The sequence below is a fragment of the Cyanistes caeruleus genome, chromosome 35 (assembly GCF_971803275.1).
Source record: "Cyanistes caeruleus chromosome 35, bCyaCae1.hap1.1, whole genome shotgun sequence".
Lineage (NCBI taxonomy): Eukaryota > Metazoa > Chordata > Aves > Passeriformes > Paridae > Cyanistes > Cyanistes caeruleus.
In genome coordinates this window covers 249,450-271,627 of record NC_141736.1, presented here as the reverse complement: position 1 = coordinate 271,627, position 22,178 = coordinate 249,450, and the positions used below count along the sequence as shown (strand labels likewise).

The window sequence follows — 22,178 nt, the reverse complement described above, 5'->3', positions numbered from 1 at the left end:
CAGTGCCACCCTCAGGGACACTTTGGGGGCTGTTTGGGGACAGTTCCAGGCCTGGGGACACTTTAGAGGCACTTTGGGGACACTTTGGGGACACTTTGGGAACAGTTCCAGGCCTGGGGACACTTCAGGGACACTTCGGGGACACTTTGGGGACAGGGACACTTTAAGGACACTTTGGGAACCCTTTAGGGACACTTTGGGGACACTCTGGGGACACTTTGGGAACAGTGCCACCCCCAGGGACACTTTGGGGACACTTTGGGGACAGTTCCAGGCCTGGGGACCCTTTGGGGACACTTTGGGGACAGTGTCCCCCCTCCGGCCTCCCTTTGAGAACACTTCAGGGGCACTTTGAGGACACTTTGGGGACAGGGACCCTTTGGGGACACTTTAAGGACACTTTGGGGACACTTTAAGGACACTTTGGGGACACTTTAAGGACACTTTGGGGACACTTTCCCCCTCCCGCCCCCCCCCCGGCCCCGACCTTCCCCTCACACCTCAAGATGGCGGCGCGGCGCCTCCGTCGCGCGCCTGTGACGTCACAACCGCGCGCCGCCCACCCCCGGAAGGTCGGCGCGGCACGCGAGCCCCTCCCGCCACTCTCAACATGGCGGCCCGGCCCCCTCCGCCGACGTCATCTCCGCGCGCCGCGCGCGGGCCGAGGGCGGCGGCGGCTCCGGCGGGGACGGGGAAGGAGCGGGGGGGAAGGGGGGGGGGGGGAGTCCCCAACATGGCGGCGGCGGCGGCGGCGGCTCCTCCCGCGTCCCCCGCGCGCTCCGCCGCCTCACCGGGCCCCTCGGCCCCGCCGCCACCGCCCCCGTCCCCTCCGCCGCTCCCCCCCTCAAGATGTCGGCGGCGGCTCGGTCGCGCGCGGCGTGACGTAGTCAGGCCCCGCCGGCGGGAGGGGGGCGGGGGAGCGGCACCGGGAGCGGCACCGGGAGCGGAACCGGGACCGGGAGCGGCACCGGGAGCGGCGGCGGGAGCGGCGGGGGGAGCCCCGGGCCGGCTCCTCAGGGCGCCATGGGCCCGGCGCGGCGGCGGAGGCGGAGCGGGCCCGAGGCGGGCGCGGGGCGGCGGCGGCGGCGGCGCTGCTGAACGGGAACAGCTCCGCGGGCGCGGCCCCGGAACGGGCCCGGGCCGGTGAGTGCCCCGGGGGGGGGGGAGCGGGCCCGGGCCCGGTGAGTGCCCCGGGGGGAGCGGGGCAGGCCCCGCTTCGGGCCCCGGGGGGGGGGGAACGGGCCCGGCCCGGCCCGGTCCGGCCCGGTTGGGGCTCGGGCGGAACCGGAGCCCGGCGGGGCCGTTCCGGGGCAGCGCGGGGGGGGCGCTGCCACCGCCCGGAACCGGAACCGGAACCGGCACCGGGCGGGACGCGGGGACGGGCCCGGGCGGCTCCCGGTGCCCCGGACAGCGGGGACAGGTGAGGGGGGCTGGGGGGGTCCGGGTGTGCCCAGGTGTGCAGGGGAGGCTTGGGGGGGGGGGCAGGTGTGTGCAGGGGGGTCCAGGTGTGTGTGAGAGGGATCCAGGTGTGCTCAGGTGTGCAGGAAGGGTCTGTGAAGGGATCCAGATGTGCACAGGTGTGTGTGAGAGGGATCCAGGTGTGTGTGAGAGGGATCCAGGTGTGCTCAGGTGTGCAGGAAGGGATCCAGATGTGCACAGGTGTGTTCAGGTGTGTCTGGGGGGGATCCAGGTGTGCTCAGGTGTGCAGGAAGGGTCTGTGAAGGGATCCAGATGTGCCCAGGTGTGTGTGAGAGGGATCCAGGTGTGTGTGAGAGGGATCCAGGTGTGCCCAGGTGTGCAGGAAGGGATCCAGGTGTGCCCCAGATGTGCCCAGGTGTGTCTGGGGGGATCCAGATGTGCCCAGGTGTGCAGGAAGGGTCTGTGAAGGGATCCAGGTGTGCCCAGATGTGCCCCAGGTGTGTCCAGGTGTGCCCAGGTGTGCCCAGGAGCAGCCCCGAGCTGGGGGCTGGGCAGGGTCTGTTCAGGAGCTTCGGGATCGTCCTGGAACCCCCCGGAGCAGCTTTGGGATCCTCCTGGATTCCTTGGATCACCTTTGGGATCCTCCCGGAGCTTTGGGATCGTCCTGGAGATTTGGGATCACCCAGGATCCCTTGGATCACCTTTGGGATCATCGGGATCCTCCTGGAACCTTCTGGATCACCTTTGGGATCGTTCTGGAGCAGCTTTGGGATCACCCCGGAGCTTTGGGATCCTCCTGGAACCCCCTGGATCAGCTTTGGGATCACCCTGGACCTCCTGGATCACCTTTGGGATCATCAGGATCCTCCTGGAACCTTCTGGATCACCTTTGGGATCCTCCTGGAACCCCCTGGATCAGCTTTGGGATCGTTCTGGAGCAGCTTTGGGATCACCCAGGAGCTCCTGGGGCGGCTTTGGACTCGTCCCAACGCCTTTGGAGCCGCTCTGGGACCGTCCTGGATCTGTGGGATCGTCCTGGAGCTTCGGGATCGTTCTGGAACCTCTGGGAGCCGCTCTGGGATCGTCCTGGATCTGTGGGACCGTCCTGGAACCCCTTGGAGAAGATTTGGGATCGTCCTGGAGCTTTGGGATCACTCTGGATCTGTGGGATCGTCCTGGAACCCCTGGGAGCCGCTCTGGGATCGTCCTGGAGCTTCGGGATCGTTCTGGATCTGTGGGATCGTCCTGGAACCCCTGGGAGCCGCTCTGGGACCGTCCTGGAGAAGATTTGGGATCACCCTGGAACCCCTTGGATCGGATTTGGGATCGTTCAGGAGCTTTGGGATCCTCCTGGAACCCCTGGGAGAAGATTTGGGATCGTCCTGGAGGAGATTTGGGATCATTCTGGAACCTTCCGAGCAGCTTTGGGATCCTCCTGGATCCCCTTGGATCGGCTTTGGGATCCTCCAGGAGCTTTGGGATCGACCTGGATCAGCTTTGGGATCAGCTTTGGGCCCCCCCAAATTCCCAGACCCCAAAATCCCAAAAAATCTCCGGATTTTGGGGTCTGGGATTTTGGAATTTTGGAATTTTGAGATTTTGGGGTTTGGGATTTTGGGGTTTGGGATTTTTGGGGTTTGGGATTTTTGGGTTTTTGGGGTTTGGGGTTTTTGGGGTTCCAGGGGCTCCTGAGGGTCTGGAATTGTTTGGGATCGGCTTCGGGAGCTCCCGGGCTGGGAAAGGACGGGAAAAACTCGGGAAAAAAGGGGAAAAAAAAAAAAAAAAAAACCCAAACCGGGAAAAAAATTCCTTTGGGAAAAGAGAGAAAAAAAACTCGGGAAAAATTTAAAAAAATTTAAAAAAAAAAAGGGAAAAAATTCCAAGCGAAGCGCTGGGAACTGGGGGAGGAGGAGGAGGAGGAGGAGGAGGAGGAGGAGGAGAATTCCGCGGGATCCTCCTGGAAAAGCTCCCGGATTTCTCCTGGAATGCGGGGGAGCCTCGGCAGAAAATTCCAGCCCCGATCCCGATCCCGCCCTTCAGGGGAGAGGGGAAAAGCGGGGGAAAAACCGGGAAAAACCGGGAAAAAAACAGGGAAAAACAGGGAAAAAAACCCGGGAAAAACCGGGGAAAAAACCTGGGAAAAACCGGGGAAAAACCGGGGAAAACCCCGGGAAAAACGGGAAAAAAACCGGGAAAAACCGGGAAAAAAACCAGGAAAAACCGGGAAAAAAACCGGGGAAAAAACCTGGGAAAAACCCCGGGAAAAACGGGAAAAAAACCCGGGAAAAACCGGGAAAAACAGGGAAAAAAACCGGGAAAAACCGGGGAAAAAATCCCGGGAAAACCCGGGAAAAACCGGGGAAAAAACCTGGGAAAAAACGGGAAAAAAACCTGGGAAAACCCGGGAAAAACCGGGAAAAAACCCCGGGAAAAGATCCCGGGAAAAACCGGGAAAAAAAATCGGGAAAACCGGGAAAAAATCCGGGAAAAAAACCCGAGAAAAACCGGGAAAAGAACCCGGGAAAAACGAAAAAAAATCGGGAAAAAAGGAAAAAAACCGGGAAAAACAAACCCGGGAAAAGCAAAAAAAATCCTGGGGAAAAAAAAATCCGGGAAAGAAAAAAAGCGGGAAAAGAAAAAAAGCGGGAAAAGAAAGAACCCGGGAGAAATGCCGGCGGGAATTCGGAGCCGTTCTTTTCCCGGGAAAAGGGAATTTCTGGGTGGGAAAAACCAAGAAAAGAATTCCGGGGATGAATTCCAGAAAATCCCCGATCCCAGCGGCGTTCCCGGGGTTTTTTGGGGGGAAAAGGAGGAAAAACGGGATTGGAATGCTGGGAAAAATCGGGGGAAAATTGGGAAAAAATGGGGAAAAAACCGAGGGGAAATCAGGAAAAAATTGGGAAAAAAACCGGGAAAAAATCGGGAATAAACTGGGGGAAAATCGGGAAAAAACCAGGGAAAAATCGGGGGAAAATTGAGAAAAAAAATCGGGGAAAAATTGGGAAAAAAATTGCAAAAAATCGGGGAAAAATTGGGAAAAATCCGGGAATAAACTGGGGGAAAACCGGGAATAAACCGAGTTAAAACCGGGAATAAACCGAGTTAAAACCGGGAATAAACCGAGTTAAAACCGGGAATATCGGCGGCTTTCGGATCCCATTCCCGCCGGGAAAAATCCAAATGAAAGCGGCGCGAATCCCGAATTTTCGGGGGAAATTCCCGGCGGGAAAATCCCGGTTTTTCCCGGTTTTTTTCCCGGTTTTTTCCCCGGTTTTTCCCCTGTTTTTTCCCCGTTTTTCCCCGGTTTTTTTTCCGGTTTTTTCCCGGTTTTTTTTCCCGGTTTTTTCCCGGTTTTTTTCCCGGTTTTTTCCCGGTTTTTCCCGGTTTTTTCCCGGTTTTTTCCCGGTTTTTCCCGCTTTATCCCCGCAGGTTTTCCCGGCGGTTCCCGGTTTATCCCGGTTCCATTCCCGGTTTATCCCGGTTTATCCCGGTTCATCCCAGTTCATCCCGGTTCATCCCGCTTTATCCCCGCAGGTTTTCCCGGCGGTTCCCGGTTCCATTCTGGTTTATCCCGGTTCCATTCCCGGTTTATCCCGGTTCCATTCCCAGTTCCATTCCCGGTTAATCCCGGTTCATCCCGGTTTATCCCCGCAGGTTTTCCCGGCGGTTCCCGGTTCCATTCTGGTTTATCCCGGTTCCATTCCCGGTTTATCCCGGTTCATCCCGCTTTATCCCCGCAGGTTTTCCCGGCGGTTCCCGGGCGCTGGGATCACCGTGGGCGCGCTCCCGCGGCGCGGGATGGACGGCAGCGGCGCCCTGGCCCCCGAGGGCGAGGCGGAGGCGGCGGCCGAGGCCGGAGCCGCGGTCCGGCAGAGCGGCGGGAGGCGGCCGGAGAGCGCGGCCGGGGCGGCGGCGCCGGGGCAGGACCAGGACCAGGAGGAGGAGGAGGAGGAGGAGGAAGAGCCGGGTTTGTTCTCCGCGCTGGCCCGGACGGAGCCCGGGGTGGCCCTGGAGGCCAACGATGAGGCCGGTGAGTGCTGGGGGAGGGGACGGGAACGGGAGCGGGAGCGGGACCGGGAGCAGAACCGGGATCGGGATCGGGACCGGGAGCAGAACCGGGATCGGAACCGGGAGCGGAACTGGGATCGGAACCGCTGGCGGCCCAGCTGGTTCTGGACTCGGTTCCGGAGCTGGTTCCAGACCCGGTTCTAGACTCGGTTCCGGATCGGTTCTAGAGCGGTTCTAGACTCGGTTCCGGAGCGGTTCTAGACTCGGTTCTAGACTCGGTTCCGGATCGGTTCTAGACTCGGTTCTAGATCGATTCTAGACTCGGTTCTAGACTGGGTTCCAGACTGGGCTCCAGACTCGGTTCCGGTGCCGGTTCCGGTTCTGTCCCGGTGCTGCCGTTACCCCTCGGTGCCGGTGCTGCTCCCTGGGTGACGTCGCTGTCCCAGAGCGAGTTCGGGGTCAGGGATGGTCAGTTTGGGGTCAGTTTGGGGTCAGTTTGGGGTCAGTTCTGGTCAGTTCTGGTCAGTTCTGGTCAGTTTGGGGTCAGTTCTGGTCAGTTTGGGGTCAGTTTTTGGGGTCAGGGACGGTCAGAGTTTGGGGCCGGGGCTGTAAATAACACCCCAAATTATCCCAAATTAATCACCCCAAATCACCCCAAATTATCCCAAATTATCCCAAATTAATCACCCCAAATCACCCCAAATTAATCACCCCAAATCACCCCAAATTAATCATCCCAAATTACCCCAAACCACCCCAACCCATCCCAAATGATCCCCAATCCCCGCCCCGCCGGAACGGGGCCGCCGGATAAAAATAAATCCGGGAGGGAAAAGGCCGGGAGAGCTTTGGGATTCTGCAGGGGAGGAAAATGGGCCAGGTCTGTTCCCCCGGAGGCTGCGAGGGACTTTTGGGCTGAAAAATCCCGGTTTTTGGGACAGCAGATCCTGCATTTTGGGCTGAAAAATCCCTTTTTTTTGGGCTGTAAAATCCTGGATTTTGGGCTGTAAAATCCCTTTTTTTTGGGCCATAAAATCCCAGGTTTTTTTGTCATAAAATCCCAGTTTTTGGCTATAAAATCCCAGTTTTTAGGACATAAAATCCCATTTTTTGGGACATAAAACCCCAATTTTTGGGCCATCAAGTCCCATATCCTGGAGTTTGGGATTTTTCCTGGGGGTCCCCTCCTGCCTCCCAGGCCTTCCCCTCCCTCATCCCGGATTTTCCCGGCGTTTCCCCGGCCCCAAATCCCCGGAGGAGCCGAGAAAACCTCGGAAAACCCCGGGAAGCGTCGGGTTCCTGCCAAGGAAAACATTCCCGCTGGGAATCCTCCTCCTCCTCTTCCTCCTCCTCTTCCTCCTCCCCCGGCCCCGCCCCCTCCGCGGGGACCCCTCGTTTTTTTGGGATAAAACCGCTTTTTTTGGGATTTTCCCGGGAGCTTTTCCTCCCCCCCGGGCGCCGGAACCGCCGCCGGATTTCGTTTCCTTTTCCCCTCCTGGAGCTTTCCCGGGATTTCCGACGCCACCGGAGATTCCCGAGCCCCCGTTCCCAGGATTCCCTGGAATTTCTGGGCTTTTCCTTTTCCCTCAGGGAGCGGGCTGGGGGCGGCTTTGGTTTTGTTTTCCCCGGGATCCATCCCCAGTTTCCCCGGGAAGGTTTCCCGGCCCCGGCTCCGGGCCCCTTTTCTGGGAAGAGCTGCTCCGGGAGGGGCGATCCCCGGGAAAGGGGGGCTGAGATCCCGGGAATGCCGGCGGGAGCCGCCAGGGATCCCGCTCCCGAGGGATCCTCCCGGGCCCTGCTGAGCGCTGGGATGAGGAACCTCCTCCCTTTTCCCGGGATTTCCTCCAGGATCGGAGCTGGGGGGGCTTGGGGCGGCTCTGGAGGGGATTTGGGACATTCCCAGGGACGTTCCTGGGGAATTTGGGATCGATCCCGGGACATTCCGACATTCCTGGGATTATTTGGGATCAATCCCAGGACATTCCAGGGGAATTTGGGATCAATCCCAGGACATTCCAACATTCCTGGGATTATTTGGGATCGATCCCGGGACATTCCTGGGGAATTTGGGATCGATCCCAGGACGTTCCAGGGGAATTTGGGATCGATCCCAGGACATTCCTGGGATTATTTGGGATCAATCCCGGGACATTCCAACATTCCTGTGATAATTTGGGATGGATCCCGTGACGTCACCAGTTCTCCCACGGGTCCTCTCCAATGGGAGCATCCCAGGGCAATTCCCGATTTTCTGCGGGAATTTTTTTCAGGGCGGATTGGGGAGGGGAAAATTCCGTTTTCCCCCTTTTTTTGTTCCCCTCCCTCCCCCCCCCCCCCCCCCCGCCTCTCCTGGAGCCGGGAATTTGGGAATGCAGAGCTGGGAATTTGGGAATGCAGAGCCGGGAATTTGGGAATGCAGAGCCGGGAATTTGGGAATGCAGAGCTGGGAATTTGGGAATGCAGAGCTGGGAATTTGGGAATGCAGAGCTGGGAATTTGGGAATGCAGAGCCGGGAATTTGGGAATGCAGAGCTGGGAATTTGGGAATGCAGAGCCGGGAATTTGGGAATGGGCTCTGCTGACCCCGGTGTTCTCCTCCTTTTCCAGATGAGCCCGACCCCGCCCTCTCCGGAGCCGTCCCGGCCGCGCCTCACCGGACACAGCTCGGGTGAGTTCCCGGGAACGGCCACGAGCGGCCCCGGATCCATCCCAGATTTCCCTGGATCCATCCCAGTTCCCCTGGATCCATCCCAGTTCCTCTGGATCCATCCCAGTTCCCCTTTGGATCCATCCCAGATCCCCTGGATCCATCCCAGATTTCCCTGGATCCATCCCAGATTTCCCTGGATCCATCCCAGATCCCTTTGGATCCATCCCAGTTCCTCCGGATCCATCCCAGTTCCCCTGGATCCATCCCAGTTCCCCTGGATCCATCCCAGTTCCCCTTTGGATCCATCCCAGTTCCCCTGGATCCATCCCAGATTTCCCTGGATCCATCCCAGTTCCTCCGGATCCATCCCAGATTTCCCTGGATCCATCCCAGTTCCCTCTGGATCCATCCCAGTTCCTCTGGATCCATCCCAGTTCCCCTGGATCCATCCCAGTTCCCCTGGATCCATCCCAGTTCCTCCGGATCCATCCCAGTTCCCCTGGATCCATCCCAGTTCCCCTTTGGATCCATCCCAGCTCCCCCGGATCCATCCCGTGGGTTTTTCCCCCATTCCCGGTTTCCAGCCCCGCAATTCCCCGGGTCCATCCCGTGGGTTTTTCCCCCATTCCCGGTTTCCAGCCCCGCAATTCCCTGGATCCATCCCGTGGGTTTTTCCCCCATTCCCGGTTTCCAGCCCCGCAATTCCCCGGATCCATCCCGTGGGTTTTTCCCCCATTCCCGGTTTCCAGCCCCGCAATTCCGTTGCAGCGCGGCTCCCGAGGAGCGCCCGCCGTTCCCGCGGCTGCTGTTCCGCGCCGAGCCGGTTGCCGCGGGCTGGGCCGCCCCGGCCCAAAGCACTTTCCAGAGCGGCTCCCCGGAGCCGCCCTTCTCCCTGGAGCCCCGGCCGGACGCGGAGCCGCCGGACAGCGGCCGGGACACGGAGCCGGACGCCGGGAAAGCGCCGCCGGAGTCCCCGGAGCCCGTCCCAAAGCCGCAGCCGAAGCAGGCGGAAGCGGCCGGCGCCGAGCGCAGCCGCGGGAGCCTCCGGAGCCTGCAGTGGATCCCGGGGCCGGCGTTCCCGCAGCTCCGGGACGTAGCGGCCGGCTCGGCGTTCCGGCGGGAAGCGGCTCCGGCGTTCCGGAGAGCGCCCAAAGCCAAAGGCTCGGAGAGCCGGCGCCGGAGGGCGGCGCAGCCGGAGCCGGCCGGGCCCCCGGAGTGGGCGCCGCCGGAGCCGCCGTGGGCGCTCGACGCCGCCGCCGCGCCGGAGCCGCCGCCGCCGCACGGAGCCTTCGCGGCCGGCCCGGCACGCGGCCTCCTCCCCGGGCCGCCGGACAGGGAAGCGGAGCCGGAGCCGGAGCCGGAGCCAGAGGACGACGCCGGCGTTTTCACCTGCATCGAGTGCAGCATCTACTTCGGCAAGAAGGAGCACCTGCGGGAGCACACGCTGCAGCACAACCGCGGCGCCGAGCGCGGCGCCGACTCCCCCGCCGGCCGCTGCCGCCTGCGCTGCGGCGAGTGCGGCTGGGCCTTCGGCGAGCCGGCGGCGCTGGAGCGGCACCGGCGGCTGCACCAGGAGTCGCGGGAGAAGATCATCGAGGAGATCCAGAAGCTGGACGAGCTGCCGGACGAGGGCCGCGAGGCGCGGCTGCAGTGCCCCAAGTGCGTCTTCGGCACCAACTCCTCCAAGATCTTCGTGCAGCACGCCAAGATGCACGTCAAGGAGAGGAAGGAGGGCGGCTCCCGCGGCTCCGGGCTCGGCTCCGGCCTCGGCTCCGGCCTCGGCTCCGGCCTCGGCTCCGGGCTCGGCTCCGGGCTCTTCCACGGCCTCTCGGGCGCCGAGGAGGCTCCGGCGGCTCCGGCCGGGCGAGCGCCGAGCTCCTGCGTCCTGTGCGGGTTCCCGGCGCCCGACGAGCGCGTCCTGAGGGAGCACCTGAGCTTCGCCCATTCGCACCTGGCCTGGCAGAGCTTCCCCGGCGATCCCGGCCAGCCCGGCACCAGCCGCGATGCCTTCAGCCCCGCCGAGCTCTTCGGGCAGAGCGAGCGGCTCTCGGCGGCGCGGGAGGGCTCGGAGAGGGGCGACGGCGGCGCCAGGAAGGACTGGAGGGGGCTGCAGCACGCCAGGAAGGCGGCGCCGCGCCCCGGCCCCCACCAGAGCCCCGCATTCGCCGGAGTCACCAAGGGCCACTCGCAGCCGGCGCCGCGGCTGCCGAGGAAGAGAGCGGCCGGGCAGGACGGGGACGGCGACGCCGCGGGGCTGGAGGAGCTCCAGGAGCAGGACGAGGAGGAGGACGAGGAGGATGAGGAGGACGAGGAGGAGGAAGAGCCGGGCGGCGTCGCCGTGCCCGCGGCGGCGCTGGAGCTCAAGAGGAGCTTCGGGGCCCTGCTGAGGGCGGCGGGCTCGGAGCAGCAGCGGCGGCAGCTGCGGGCCATGGTGCCCCTGGTGCTGCTGGAGGGGCCCAGCGCCAAGAGGAGGAGGAGGAGGAGGAGGAGGAGGAGGAGGAAGAAGCCGCCCGGCGGGGGTTTCCTGCTGGAGGAGCCGCTGCCCCTGGACGTGCTGCTGCTGGAGGCGCCGCTGGAAGCGCCGCTGGAGCTGGAGGAGCTGCTGGGCTCGGAGGGCGCGGCGCTGCGCAACGAGGAGCGGCGCTGCCCCTACTGCCCCGACCGCTTCCACAACGGCATCGGGCTGGCCAACCACGTCCGCGGCCACCTCAACCGCGTCGGCGTCAGCTACAACGTGCGGCACTTCATCTCGGCCGAGGAGGTGAAGGCCATCGAGCAGAGGTTCTCCTTCCAGAAGAAGAAAAAGAAAGGTGAGCTGGGGGGTGGGCTGGGGGGAGGAGGGGGCAGTGAGACCCCCCTGAGGGGGCAGTGAGGCCCCCCTGGGTGAGGAGGGGTCACTGAGACCCCCCTGGACATCTGACCAAGGGGTTTTGGGGTCACTGAACCCCATTTTTGGGATCCTGATGCTTTTTTTTGGGGGGGGGGGTCCTGGACATTTTTTGGGTTCCTGGTGGGGTTTTTGGGTTCCTGGAGGTTCTTTTTGGATCCTGGTGGGAGTTTTGGGATCCTGGTGGGATTTTTGGGGATCCTGGTGGGATTTTTGGGATCCTGGTGGGATTTTTGGGGATGCTGGTGGGATTTTGGTGATCCTGATGGGATTTTTGGGTTCCTGAATGTCTCTGTGTCCCCACTGACCGCTGTCCCCCGTCCCCAGTGGCCAACTTTGACCCGGGCACGTTCAGCCTGAGTCGGTGGGGTGGATTTTGGTGATCCTGGTGGGGTTTTTTGGTGATCCTGGTGGGGTTTCTGGAGGTTTTTTTTGGGATCCTGGTGGGATTTTTGGGTTCCTGATGGGATTTTTGGGATCCTGGATGTCCCTCCATCCCCGCTGACCGCTGTCCCCCGTCCCCAGTGGCCAACTTCGACCCGGGCACGTTCAGCCTGATGCGCTGCGAGTTCTGCGGCGCGGGTTTCGACACGCGGGCGGGGCTGTCCAGCCACGCCCGCGCCCACCTGCGCGACTTCGGCATCACCAACTGGGAGCTGACGGTGTCGCCCATCCACATCCTGCAGGAGCTGCTGGCCGCGACCCCCGCGCCCCCCGCGCTGCTGCGCGCCCTCGCGCCCTCCCCCGCCGCGCCCTGGGGCCCCCCCGGCCCGCAGCACTACGGGGACGGTGAGAGCGGGACGGGGGGACGGGGGGGACAGGGGGGTCTGGGAGGCTTTGGGGGGGTCTGGGGATTTTTTGGGATTTTTTGGGGATTTTTTGGGGATTTTTTGGGGATTTTTTGGGGATTTTTTGGGATTTTTTGGGTTTTTTTGGGGATTTTCTGGGAATTTTGGGGATTTTTTCTGGGATTTTTTGGGATTTTTTGGGGGTTTTTTTGAGGTTTTTTGGGGATTTTTTTTTTATTTTCTGGGGGGATTTCAGGGTTTTTTTTCGGGATTTTTTTGGGGGTTTTTTAGGGGATTTTGGGGATTTTTTCTGGGATTTTTTGGGATTTTTTGGGGGTTTTTTTGAGGTTTTTTTGGGATTTTTTTGGATTTTCTGGGGGGGTTTTGGGGGTTTTTTTCGGGGGTTTTTTGGGGTTTTTTTAGGGGATTTTTTTGGTTTTTTCTGGGATTTTTGGGGGGATTTTTTGGAATTTTTGGGGTGTTTTGGGGGGGGTTTTGGGAGTTTTTGGGAATTTTGGGGGATTTTTTTTTGATTTTGGGTTTTTTTTTTGAGGAATTTGGGATTTTGGGGGTTTGGTGAAGTTTTGGGGCTTTTGGGATAAATTTGGGATTTGGGGCTGACGGAGGAGCCACTCTGGATCCACGCTTTGGGATTTTTGGGGATGTGCGGTTGGAAATCCAGGAAAGTTCAATTCCAAACCCACAAAATGCGGGATTTTCCCTATTCCCCTACCCAAATTTCCCCATATTTCCTCCGAATCCTCCCTTTTTTCCCCCAAAACCCCTCAAGATTTCCTAAATCCTCTCCAAAATTCCCACAAATCCCCCTCAAAATCCCCAAATCCCCCCAAAATCCCCAAAATCCCCCCAAAATCCCCAAATTCCCCCAAAGCCCCCCCGGTCCCCTATCGGTGCGCTCGGCGCTCGGCCGCTCTCCCCTGGCCGCTCGCGGCCGCGCTCGCTGTCTCGGCGCTCCCCGCGGCGGCCTGGCGGGCGCCCCGCGTGCGCCGTGCCCAAGATGGCGGCCTCCACCTCGGCCTCGGCCGCCGCCTCCCCGCCGCCCAAAGTCACCAAAGCGGCGGCGGCTCCGCGGCCCCGCGACCGCGACCGCGGCGGGGACAGCGACCCCGAGCCCCCGGCCGCGCCCGAGCCGGGTGAGCGCCCCTTTTCCCCCTCCGCCGGCCCCGGCCCCGCCCCGGCCCGCCCGCGCCCCCCCCGCCCCCCCGGCTCCCCTCACGGTTCTCGCCGGTACCGGCGGCGCTCGGCCGGCGCCGCGGCCCGCGGAGGGCGCGGGGAGAGCCCCGAGGGGCTCCGGGAGGCCTCGGCCGCGGAGCCGCCGCCCTCCTTTGTCCCGGCCCCGGCTCCGCTTTGTCCCCGCGGGACCCCCGGGATGCGGCCCCGGGCACTGACCGGCGGGGACCGGCACGGAGCGGGGGCTCGGGGGGCTCCGGGGGCCCGGCTTGGGCAGCCCCCGCGGGGCCGCTGCTCCCGGGATGGCCCCGGGGTGTCACCGGGAGCCCCGCGGTGTCACCGGGAGCCCCGCGGTGTCCCCAGCCCGGTTCCCGGGATGGCCCCGGGATGGCCCCGGGTGGCCCCGGGATGGCCCCGGGTGGCCCCGGCTGTCCCTGCCCGGCTCTGTCCCCTCCCCGTGTCCCCTCCCCGTTCGGGACCCGGCCCTGTCCCCTCAGGGCCCGCCACTGTCGCTGTCCCCTCCCCCTTAGAGACCCGGCCTGGCCCCGTCCCCTCCCTGAGGCACCGGCGGTGTCCCCAAATCCCCCAGGAACATCCAAAATATCCTTTGGAATATCCCAAATCCCCCAGGAACATCCAAAATATCCTCTGGAACATCCCAAATCCCCCAGGAACATCCAAAATATCCTTTGGAATATCCCAAATCCCTCTGGAACATCCAAAATATCCTCTGGAACATCCCAAATATCCTCTGGAATATCCCAAATATCCTCTGGAACATCCCAAATATCAGCTGGAATATCCCAAATCCCCCTGAAATATCCAAAATATCACCTGGAACATCCCAAATCCCTCTGGAACATCCCAAATATCCTCTGGAACATCCCAAATCCCCCTGGAATATCCAAAATATCACCTGGAACATCCAAAATATCCTTTGGAACATCCCAAATATCCTCTGGAACATCCCAAATCCCCTCTGGAACATCCCAAATATCCTCTGGAATATCCTAAATACCCTCTGGAATATTCCAAATATTCCCTGGAACATCCCAAATCCCCCAGGAATATCCTAAATATCATCTGGAACATCCCAAATATCACCTGGAACATCCCAAATCCCCCTGGAATATCCCAAATCCCCCCTGGAACATCCCAAATCCCCTCTGGAACATCCCAAATCCCCCCTGGAACGTCCCAAATCCCTCTGGAACATCCCAAATCCCCTCTGGAACATCCCAAATCCCCCTGGAACGTCCCAAATCCCTCTGGAACATCCCAAATCCCCCTGGAACATCCCAAATCCCCCAGGAACGTCCCAAATCCCCTCTGGAAAGTCCCAGATCCTTCTGGAACATCCCAGAATTCTGATTCCCGGCTCCTTCCCGCAGTGCTGGCTCCGGACGAGGATGACCTGGTGGCCATGGAAGTGACGTCCCCTCCTCCCATTCCCAAAAAAAGCTCCGGGAATTTGGTGCTGGAGCCGCCCCCGCCCCGCCTCGGGACCAAGCTCTCCCCGGAGCCCCCCGGCAGCAAAGCCGAGCCCCAGGATTCCAAAGGTTGGGATTTTCCCGGGATTCCCTCGGGAGGGGGCGGCTGGGGCCGTTCCCGGCGTTTTTTGGGAATTACCCGGGGAGTTCTCGGTTGGGAACGTCGGGAACCGGGGCTGGGAGGGGGAAAATGCCCCGGGATCGGCTCCCAACCTTCCCCAGCTCCTTCCTCTGCTCCTTCCCCTTCCCCTTCCTCTGCCTCTGCCTCTGGCAGCAGCTCCAGCCGCGTTTTTTCCCATTTTTCCCATTTTCCCCTGTTTTCCTCAGCCTGAGCGGGTGCGAGGTGTGCAGCTCCTGCTCCCATCCCAAACCGGGGCTGGGTTCGTTCAGGAACAGAACCCGAGGGATTCTCCATATCCAGCACCAAAAACACAATTAATATTCCCATTTTTCCCCGTTTTCCCCCCGTTTCCCGCAGCCCCCAGCCTGACCACGTGCGAGGTGTGCGGTTCCTGCTCCCATCCCAAACCGGGGCTGGCAGGACTGGAACAGATCCTCAGGGATTTTTAACCCAAACACCAAAACCACAGTTAATTTCCCCGTTCTTCCCCCGTTTCTCGCAGCCCCCAGCCTGACCACGTGCGAGGTGTGCGGTTCCTGCTCCCATCCCAAACCGGGGCTGGGTTCATTCAGGAACAGATCCCGACAGATCCTTTACATCCAACACCAAAATCACAATTAATTTTCCCGTTTTCCCCCGTTTTCCCCCCGTTTCCTGCAGCCCCCAGCCTGACCACGTGCAAGGTGTGCGGCTCCTGCTCCCATCCCAAACCGGGGCTGGCAGGAACCGATAATTCAGGGACAGATCCCCAGGGATTTTTAACCCAAACACCAAAACCACAGTTAATTTCCCCGTTTTTCCCCCGTTTCCCGCAGCCCCCAGCCTGACCACGTGCGAGGTGTGCGGCGCCTGTTTCGAGACGCGCAAGGGCCTCTCGAGCCACGCGCGCTCCCACCTGCGCCAGCTCGGCGTGGCCGAGTCCGAGAGCTCCGGCGCTCCCATCGACCTCCTGTACGAGCTGGTGCGGCACAAAGCCAAAGCCGACGGCAAATCCTCGTCCCCCAAAGAGCCGGCGGTGCCGGCGGCGCCGCGCCCGGAGCCGCCGCTCAACAAAGCCATCAAATCCCCGCCGGGTTTCGGCAAGGCGGCGCCGGGCTCGCCGGGGCTGCGCAAGGCCGTGCCGGGCTCGCCGTGCGCCCGCGGCGCCGACGACAAGGGAGCCAAGCTGGGGCTGGCGGCGCTGCCCGCCGACGGCAAGTGGGGGCCGGACGAGGAGACGCCGCTCAACCTCAGTGAGTTACGGGCTGGGGGGGGGTTTGGGGGGCTTGGGGGGTTTTGGGATTTTTTAGGATTTTTTCCAGATTTCTTGGGATTTTTTCCGGATTTTTTTGTGTATTTTTGGGGTTTCTTGGGGATTTTTTTGCGGATTTTTTGGGGTTTTTTTGTGGATTTCTTGCGGATTTTTGGGGGGATTTTTTAGGATTTTTTGGGAACTTTTGGGGAATTTTTTTGGATTTTTTCCAGATTTTTGGGGATTTTTTTGGGGATTTTTGGGGATTTTGGGATTTTTTGTGGATTTTTTTGTGGATTTTTGGGGATTTTTGGGATTTTTTGGGGATTTTTTGTGGATTTTTTGGGGTTTGGATTTTCTGTGTTTTTCCAGGATTTTTTTTTAGGTTTCCCTGGATTTTCCTGGGAATCCCCCACCCCCATTTAACCCTTCTGGTGCCATTCCCAACCTTGGGCTCTGAGCCGTGCGGCGACATCCGCTGAAGGATTTCCCTCGGGGCTTCCCCTCATCCCAAATCCCTTTTCCCGGGAGTTCCCCCATCCTTTTAACCCTCCGTGTGCCGCCGGCAGCCTCGGGCGCGGAGCCGTGCCGCGACATCCGCTGCGAGTTCTGCGGGGAGTTCTTTGAGAACCGCAAGGGGCTGTCGAGCCACGCGCGCTCCCACCTGCGCCAGATGGGCGTCACCGAGTGGTACGTGAACGGCTCGCCCATCGACACGCTGCGCGAGATCCTGGCGCGCCGCCGCCCCGCCGCGCACCCCAAAGCCCTGCCCAAGGGGCTCCTGGCCGGGCTGGCGCCGCTGGAGCCGCCGCGGCCGCCGGAGCTGCACCTGGCCGGGCTGGCCAAGAAGGCTCCGCTCAGCCCCCCGGGGCCGGCGCCCGGCGCGGCCTCGCCGCCGCCCACGGCCAGGAAGATGTTCCCGGGGCTGGCGGCGCCGGGGGTGCCCAGGAAGGTGAAGCAGGATCAGCTGCGGGTGGAGATCAAGCGGGAGCTGATGGCCTCGGCAGGAGGAGGAGGAGGAGGAGGAGGAGGAGGGGCCGGGATCCATCCCGGGGAGGCGGCGGCGCCGGAGCCGGGCTGGGCCGCGCACGAGGAGATGGCGCCGCTCAACCTCTGTGAGTGCGGTGGGGCAGGGGCTTTGTTCCGTAAAGATTTGGGGGATTTGGGGCTTTGTCTCAAAAATTTGGGGGATTTGGGGCTTTATCCCAAAGATTTGGGGGTTTATCCCGAGGATTTGGGGGATTTTGGGGTTCATTCCCAGGATTTGGGGGTTCCAGGGATCATCCCAGGGATCTGGGATCCCAACCCAGAGGATCCTTCCCTCCTTAATCCTGGAATTCCCCCAGCAGCCTTCCAGGCCAGCCCCGTGTGCGACGTTCCGGGGATTTGGGGTCTCCTGGAGCTCATCCCGGGGATTTGGGGTCTCCTGGAGCTCACCCCGGGGATTTGGGGTCTCTCCACCCCCCTGATCCCGGTTTCCCGCAGCGTCCCGGGCGGAGCCGTGCCGCGACATCCGCTGCGAGTTCTGCGGGGAGTTCTTTGAGAACCGCAAGGGGCTGTCGAGCCACGCGCGCTCCCACCTGCGCCAGATGGGCGTCACCGAGTGGTCGGTGAACGGCTCGCCCATCGACACGCTGCGCGAGATCCTCAGGTACCGCCCCGGCCCCGGCCCCGGCACGGTGCCGATCCCGATCCCTGATCCTGATCCCTGATCCTGATCCCTGATCCCTGATCCTGATCCTGATCCCTGATCCCTGATCCCTGATCCTGATCCCGATCCCAGCGCCAATCCCTGGTTCCGATCCCGGTGCCGATCCCTGGGTACAAATCCTTGGGTACAAATCCCCGGTGCCGCGGTGCCAAACCCCCGGAATTCCCGGGAATTCCCGGTGCCGCGGTGCCAAACCCCCGGAATTCCCGGGAATTCCCTGTGCCGCGGTGCCAAACCCCCGGAATTCCCGGGAATTCCCTCCCCAGGAAGAAATCCAAGCCCTGCCTCATCAAGAAGGAGCCGCCGATCCCGCCGGGGCTGGAGGCTCCCAGCCCTTTGCCGGAGGAGGCGCCGGATCCCAAACTCCCGGCGCCGGCTCCCGGCAAAGCTCTGCCGCCGCTGGCGCTGGCGCCGCTGGGCGCCGGCCGGCCCGGCAAGCCGGGATCGGGATCGGGGCTGGCGCTGGCGCCGCTGGGAGCCAAAAACGCCGGAGCTTTCCTGGGAGCCAAACGGGCGCTGCCCGAGGAGGGGCTGGGAGCGCCCGGAGACCCCAAACACCGCGGCTTCGAGCTGGGCATCAAGGCCCGGGCCCTGCACGACAAGGCCTGTGAGTCCCGAGCGGGATTCCCGGGAATTCCGGCAATTCCGGGGCTTTGGGAAGGGTTTGGGAAGGGTTTGGGATGGGCAGGGCAAACACCGCAGCTTCGAGCTGGGCATCAAGGCCACAAGCTGCACAAGGCCCGTGAGTGGGATCCCGGCAATTCCGGGAATTCCGCGGAATTTGGGATGCTTGGGGTGGTTTGGGGTTTTTTTCCCATTTTTCCTTCTTTTAATCCCGTTTTTCCCTCTTGTTTTCCTGTTTCTCCCCGTTTTTTCCCATTAATCCTTATTTTCTCCCCATTTTAAATGTTTTCTTCAATTTCTCCTCATTTTAACCTCATTTTAACCTCGTTTTTTTCCATTTTAACCCCGTTTTTTCCTGTTTCCCCCCATTTTAACCCTGTTTCTCTCCATTTTAACCCCGTTTTTTCTTGTTTTCCGTTTTCCCCCATATTTCCCCCGTTTTCCTCCATTTCTCCTCATTTTTTCCCCATTTCTCCCCATTTTTTCCCCATTTCTCCCCATTTTAACCCTGTTTCTCCCTGTTTTTTCCCCATTTCTCCCCATTTTAACTGTTTCTCCCTATTTCTCCTTATTTCTCCCCATTTCTCCCCATTTTTTCCCCCATTTCTCCTCATTTCTCCCCATTTTAACCCTGTTTTCTCCCTGTTTTCTCCCCATTTCTCTCCGTTTTTTCCCCATTTCCCCCCATTTTCTCCCCATTTCTCCCCGTTTCCCCCCATTTCCCCCCATTTTAACCCTGTTTTCTCCCCGTTTCTCCCCATTTCCCCCCATTTTAACCCTGTTTTTCTCCCCGTTTCCCCCGTTTCCCCATCCCGTGTCCCGCAGCGGCCGAGGCGTGCTGCGAGCTGTGCGGGCTGTACTTTGAGAACCGCAAGGCTCTGGCGAGCCACGCCCGGGCTCACCTGCGCCAGTTCGGCGTCACCGAGTGGTGCGTGAACGGCTCCCCCATCGAGACCCTGCGCGAGTGGATCCGGCACCGGCCCCACAAGGCCGGCGCCTACCGCAGCTACATCCAGGGCGGCCGGCCCTTCTCCAAGAAGTTCCGGAGCTCGGCGCCGCCGCGGGAGCCGCGCGGGGCGCTGGGAATGCCCTTCCTGGGCAAGGCGGCGGCGCTGGCGGCCGAGGCGGCGCTGGGCGACGGGAAAGGAGCCGAGGGAGCCGAGAGAGCCCTGGGGACGGCGCTGGGGGTGGTGAAGGTGGAGGAGCCGCGGGGGAACTTCAGCAGTGAGTGAGGGGTGGGGGGGAATGGGGATTGGGGATTGGGAATTGGGGGATTGGGGGATTGGGAATGGGAATGGGGAATGGGAATGGGATTGGGAATGGGAATGGGAATTGGGAATGGGGAATGGGAATGGGAATGGGAATTGGGATCAGGAACTGGGAACGGGGATCAGGGATTAGGAACAGGAATTGGGAACAGGGATTGGGATCAGGAATTGGGAACAGGAATTGGGAACAGGGATTGGGATCAGGAATTGGGATCAGGGATTGGGATCAGGAATTGGGATCAGGAATTGGGATCAGGAACTGGGAACGGGAATTGGGATCAGGAATTGGGATCAGGAATTGGGATCAGGAATTGGGATCAGGGCCAGGCCCGGCTCCCGCCCCGTCCCCACCGGCGTTGCCGGTCTCCCGTTGGACGCAGAGTTCGAGCGGCGCCAGGCGCGGCCGCTGGAGCCGCCGCTGCCGCGGGACGAGGAGGGCGGCGCCGAGTTCCCGCGGAAGCTTCCGGAGCCGCGGCCGCCGCCGCGCGTGCGCCCGGTGCCGGCGCTGGTGCCGCGCCCGCCCCAAACCTCGCTGGTCAAGTTCGTGGGGAACATCTACACCCTCAAGTGCAGGTGGGGCAATGGGGATGGCGGCGCTTCTCCCACCTTTCCCTCCTCGTCCTGCTCCCCATCCCCATTTTCGGGTGCTTTTCCCGCCTTTCCTCCCTTTCCCAGCATTTCCATCCCTTCTTTTTCCCTTTCTCCACTTTTTTCCTGTTCCCCCATCCCTATTTTTGCTTTTTCTCCCTTTCTTTTCTCCCCATCCCATTTTTCCTGTCCCTTTTCCTCCTTTCCTTCCTCCCCATCCCATTTTTCCTGGTTTTTTCCCCGCTTTCCTTCCTCCCCATCCCGTTTTTCCCTCCTTTCCTTTCTCCCCATCCCGTTTTTCCTGTTTTTTCTCTATTTTCCTTTCTCCCCATCCCGTTTTTCCTGGTTTTTCTCTCCTTTCCCACTCATCCCACCCCATTTTTCCTGTCCCTTTTCCTCCTTTCCTTCCTCCCCATCCCGTTTTTCCTTCCTTTCCTTTCTCCCCATCCCGTTTTTCCTGGTTTTTCCCTCCTTTCTCCCAACCCCATTTTTCCCAGTTTTTCCTCCTTTCCTTCCTCCCCATCCCGTTTTTCCTGGTTTTCCCTCCTTTCCCACCCATCCCATCCCGTTTCCCCGTGGCTTTCCCTCCGGCCGTTGCCGTTTCCCCGCAGCCGCCGCCATTCCCGGCGTTCCGCCTTTCCCAGGTTCTGCGAGGTGGAGTTCCAGGGCCCGCTGTCCATCCAGGAGGAGTGGGTGCGGCACCTGCAGCGCCACATCCTGGAGATGAATTTCTCCAAGGCGGATCCGTGCCGGAGCGAGGCCCCCCCGGAGCCGCCCGCCCTGCCCGAGGCTCCCTGAATATTCCCAAAAAACCCAAAATTCCAGGAGGGGGGGAAAAAACAACAACAACAAAAAAACCCCACCAAACAAAAAAATCCCGACCGGAATTCCGGAATTCCGCCGGAATCTCCCCGTGGGTTTTTTTTTCCCCCCCAAATCCGCGGTTTTCCGGGAATTGCGGGAGCGAGCGGCGCCGCGGAGCCGGGGCCGGGGCCGGGCCGGCCACAAGCACTACACGGAGCGGATCCTCGGAATTCCCAGCGGGAATTCTCCTCCCCTCCCCTCCCCTGCCCCGGGATTCCGCCCTTCTCGTCGCTTCCCGGGAAACAAAACAAAAAGGAAAAAAAAAAAAAAAAAATCCCTTTTTTTATCCCAAAGAACCGGCGGCGTCGCCTTTTCCCGCTGGTGGCGGCTCGGGGAGGGAATTCCCGGGAATTCCTGGAATTCCCGGGGGGGGGGGAACGCTGTGGATTTTGTACATTTGGACCCTGGCAGAGTTGTAAATTCCCAAGGTTTTTTCCCGTTTTTTTTGGTTTTATTTTTCCATTCGTTTCTCTTCCCGCGGCCCCGCCGATGTCGGAATTCCCTCAGTTCCGGGGCTGCGTGTTCCCAAAATTCCCACTTTTCCCGTGCAGATCCCGCGGGAATCCCCAGAATTCCGGGAGGATTCGGCTCCGTTTCTTTTCCCGATTCCCAGTTTTTTTCCCCTCCCGTCGTTCTTGGTTTTATTCCCGGATTTTTTTTCCCCCTCATTCCCGACTTTTTTAATCTCTAGGTTTGTGTAGGAGAGCGAAGGACAGAGATCCGTTTTTATTTGGGAATCCCGAAACTTCCGGATTTCGGAAGGAATTTTAACGGGGAAAAAATTTTGGGGTTTTTTTTTTTTTCCTGATTTTTTTTTTTTTTTTTCCCCTCCCGATTTTATTTTTTTTTAATTTTTTTTTTTTTTTTTTTTAAATTTCCACGTTTTTCCGGAGGTTTCCGGCAGTTCCTGCGCCCGGGAGTGGGGGACGATGGATTAAATTCTTCTGGAAATGAATTCCCGGGAAAAACGGAGTCTCTTGTGGCGGGAACGTTGGGATTGGCGGGAATTCCGGGGGAATTTGGGGAGAATCCGGGGGGGATTGGGGGGAGGGGTCAGGGTGGGGTTCGAGTCCTGGGATTTGGGAATTTGGGGATTTTGGGAGGATCCCGAGGGTCGGGATTTGGGATTTGGGGAATTTGGGAATTTTGGGGCCCTCGCGTGACCCCGGTGGGGTCCCCACGTCTCCCACGTGACAAGCACGTGACACGTGACAGACACGTGACCCCAGGGGTGGCAGCCAATAGCAGCCGGCGCCGCGGCGAGGGGGCGTGGCCGAGGGCGCGGCTGCCACGCGATAGGCCCCCGGCGGGCGCCGCTGACCAATGGGAGAGCGGGGCT

At 60.7% G+C, this 22,178-nt stretch overlaps 1 protein-coding gene across 1 annotated transcript; it reads left to right on the top strand.

Moving 5' to 3' along the window:
* Positions 1-1,046: 1,046 nt before the first annotated feature.
* WIZ (WIZ zinc finger) lies at positions 1,047-21,794 on the top strand. Its single transcript, XM_086871262.1, has 13 exons — positions 1,047-1,143; positions 5,160-5,449; positions 8,034-8,094; positions 8,845-10,886; positions 11,489-11,752; positions 14,334-14,501; positions 15,369-15,785; positions 16,354-16,899; positions 17,270-17,435; positions 17,762-18,102; positions 18,945-19,343; positions 19,768-19,960; positions 20,620-21,794. The coding sequence occupies exons 2-13, from the start codon at positions 5,218-5,220 to the stop codon at positions 20,771-20,773; spliced, it is 4,983 nt and encodes a 1,660-aa protein (XP_086727388.1). The 5' UTR covers positions 1,047-1,143; positions 5,160-5,217; the 3' UTR covers positions 20,774-21,794.
* The last annotated feature ends 384 nt before the right edge of the window (positions 21,795-22,178 follow it).

What these genes read in the sequence shown, in the direction of transcription:
- WIZ (XM_086871262.1), top strand. Translation starts at nt 5,218, where the DNA reads ATGGACGGCAGCGGCGCCCTGGCCCCCGAGGGCGAGGCGGAGGCGGCG. An exon ending in GGAGGCCAACGATGAGGCCG is followed by an intron (nt 5,450 to 8,033) that starts GTGAGTGCTGGG and finishes CTCCTTTTCCAG; the next exon opens with ATGAGCCCGACCCCGCCCTC. An exon ending in CCAGAAGAAGAAAAAGAAAG is followed by an intron (nt 10,887 to 11,488) that starts GTGAGCTGGGGG and finishes CCCCGTCCCCAG; the next exon opens with TGGCCAACTTCGACCCGGGC.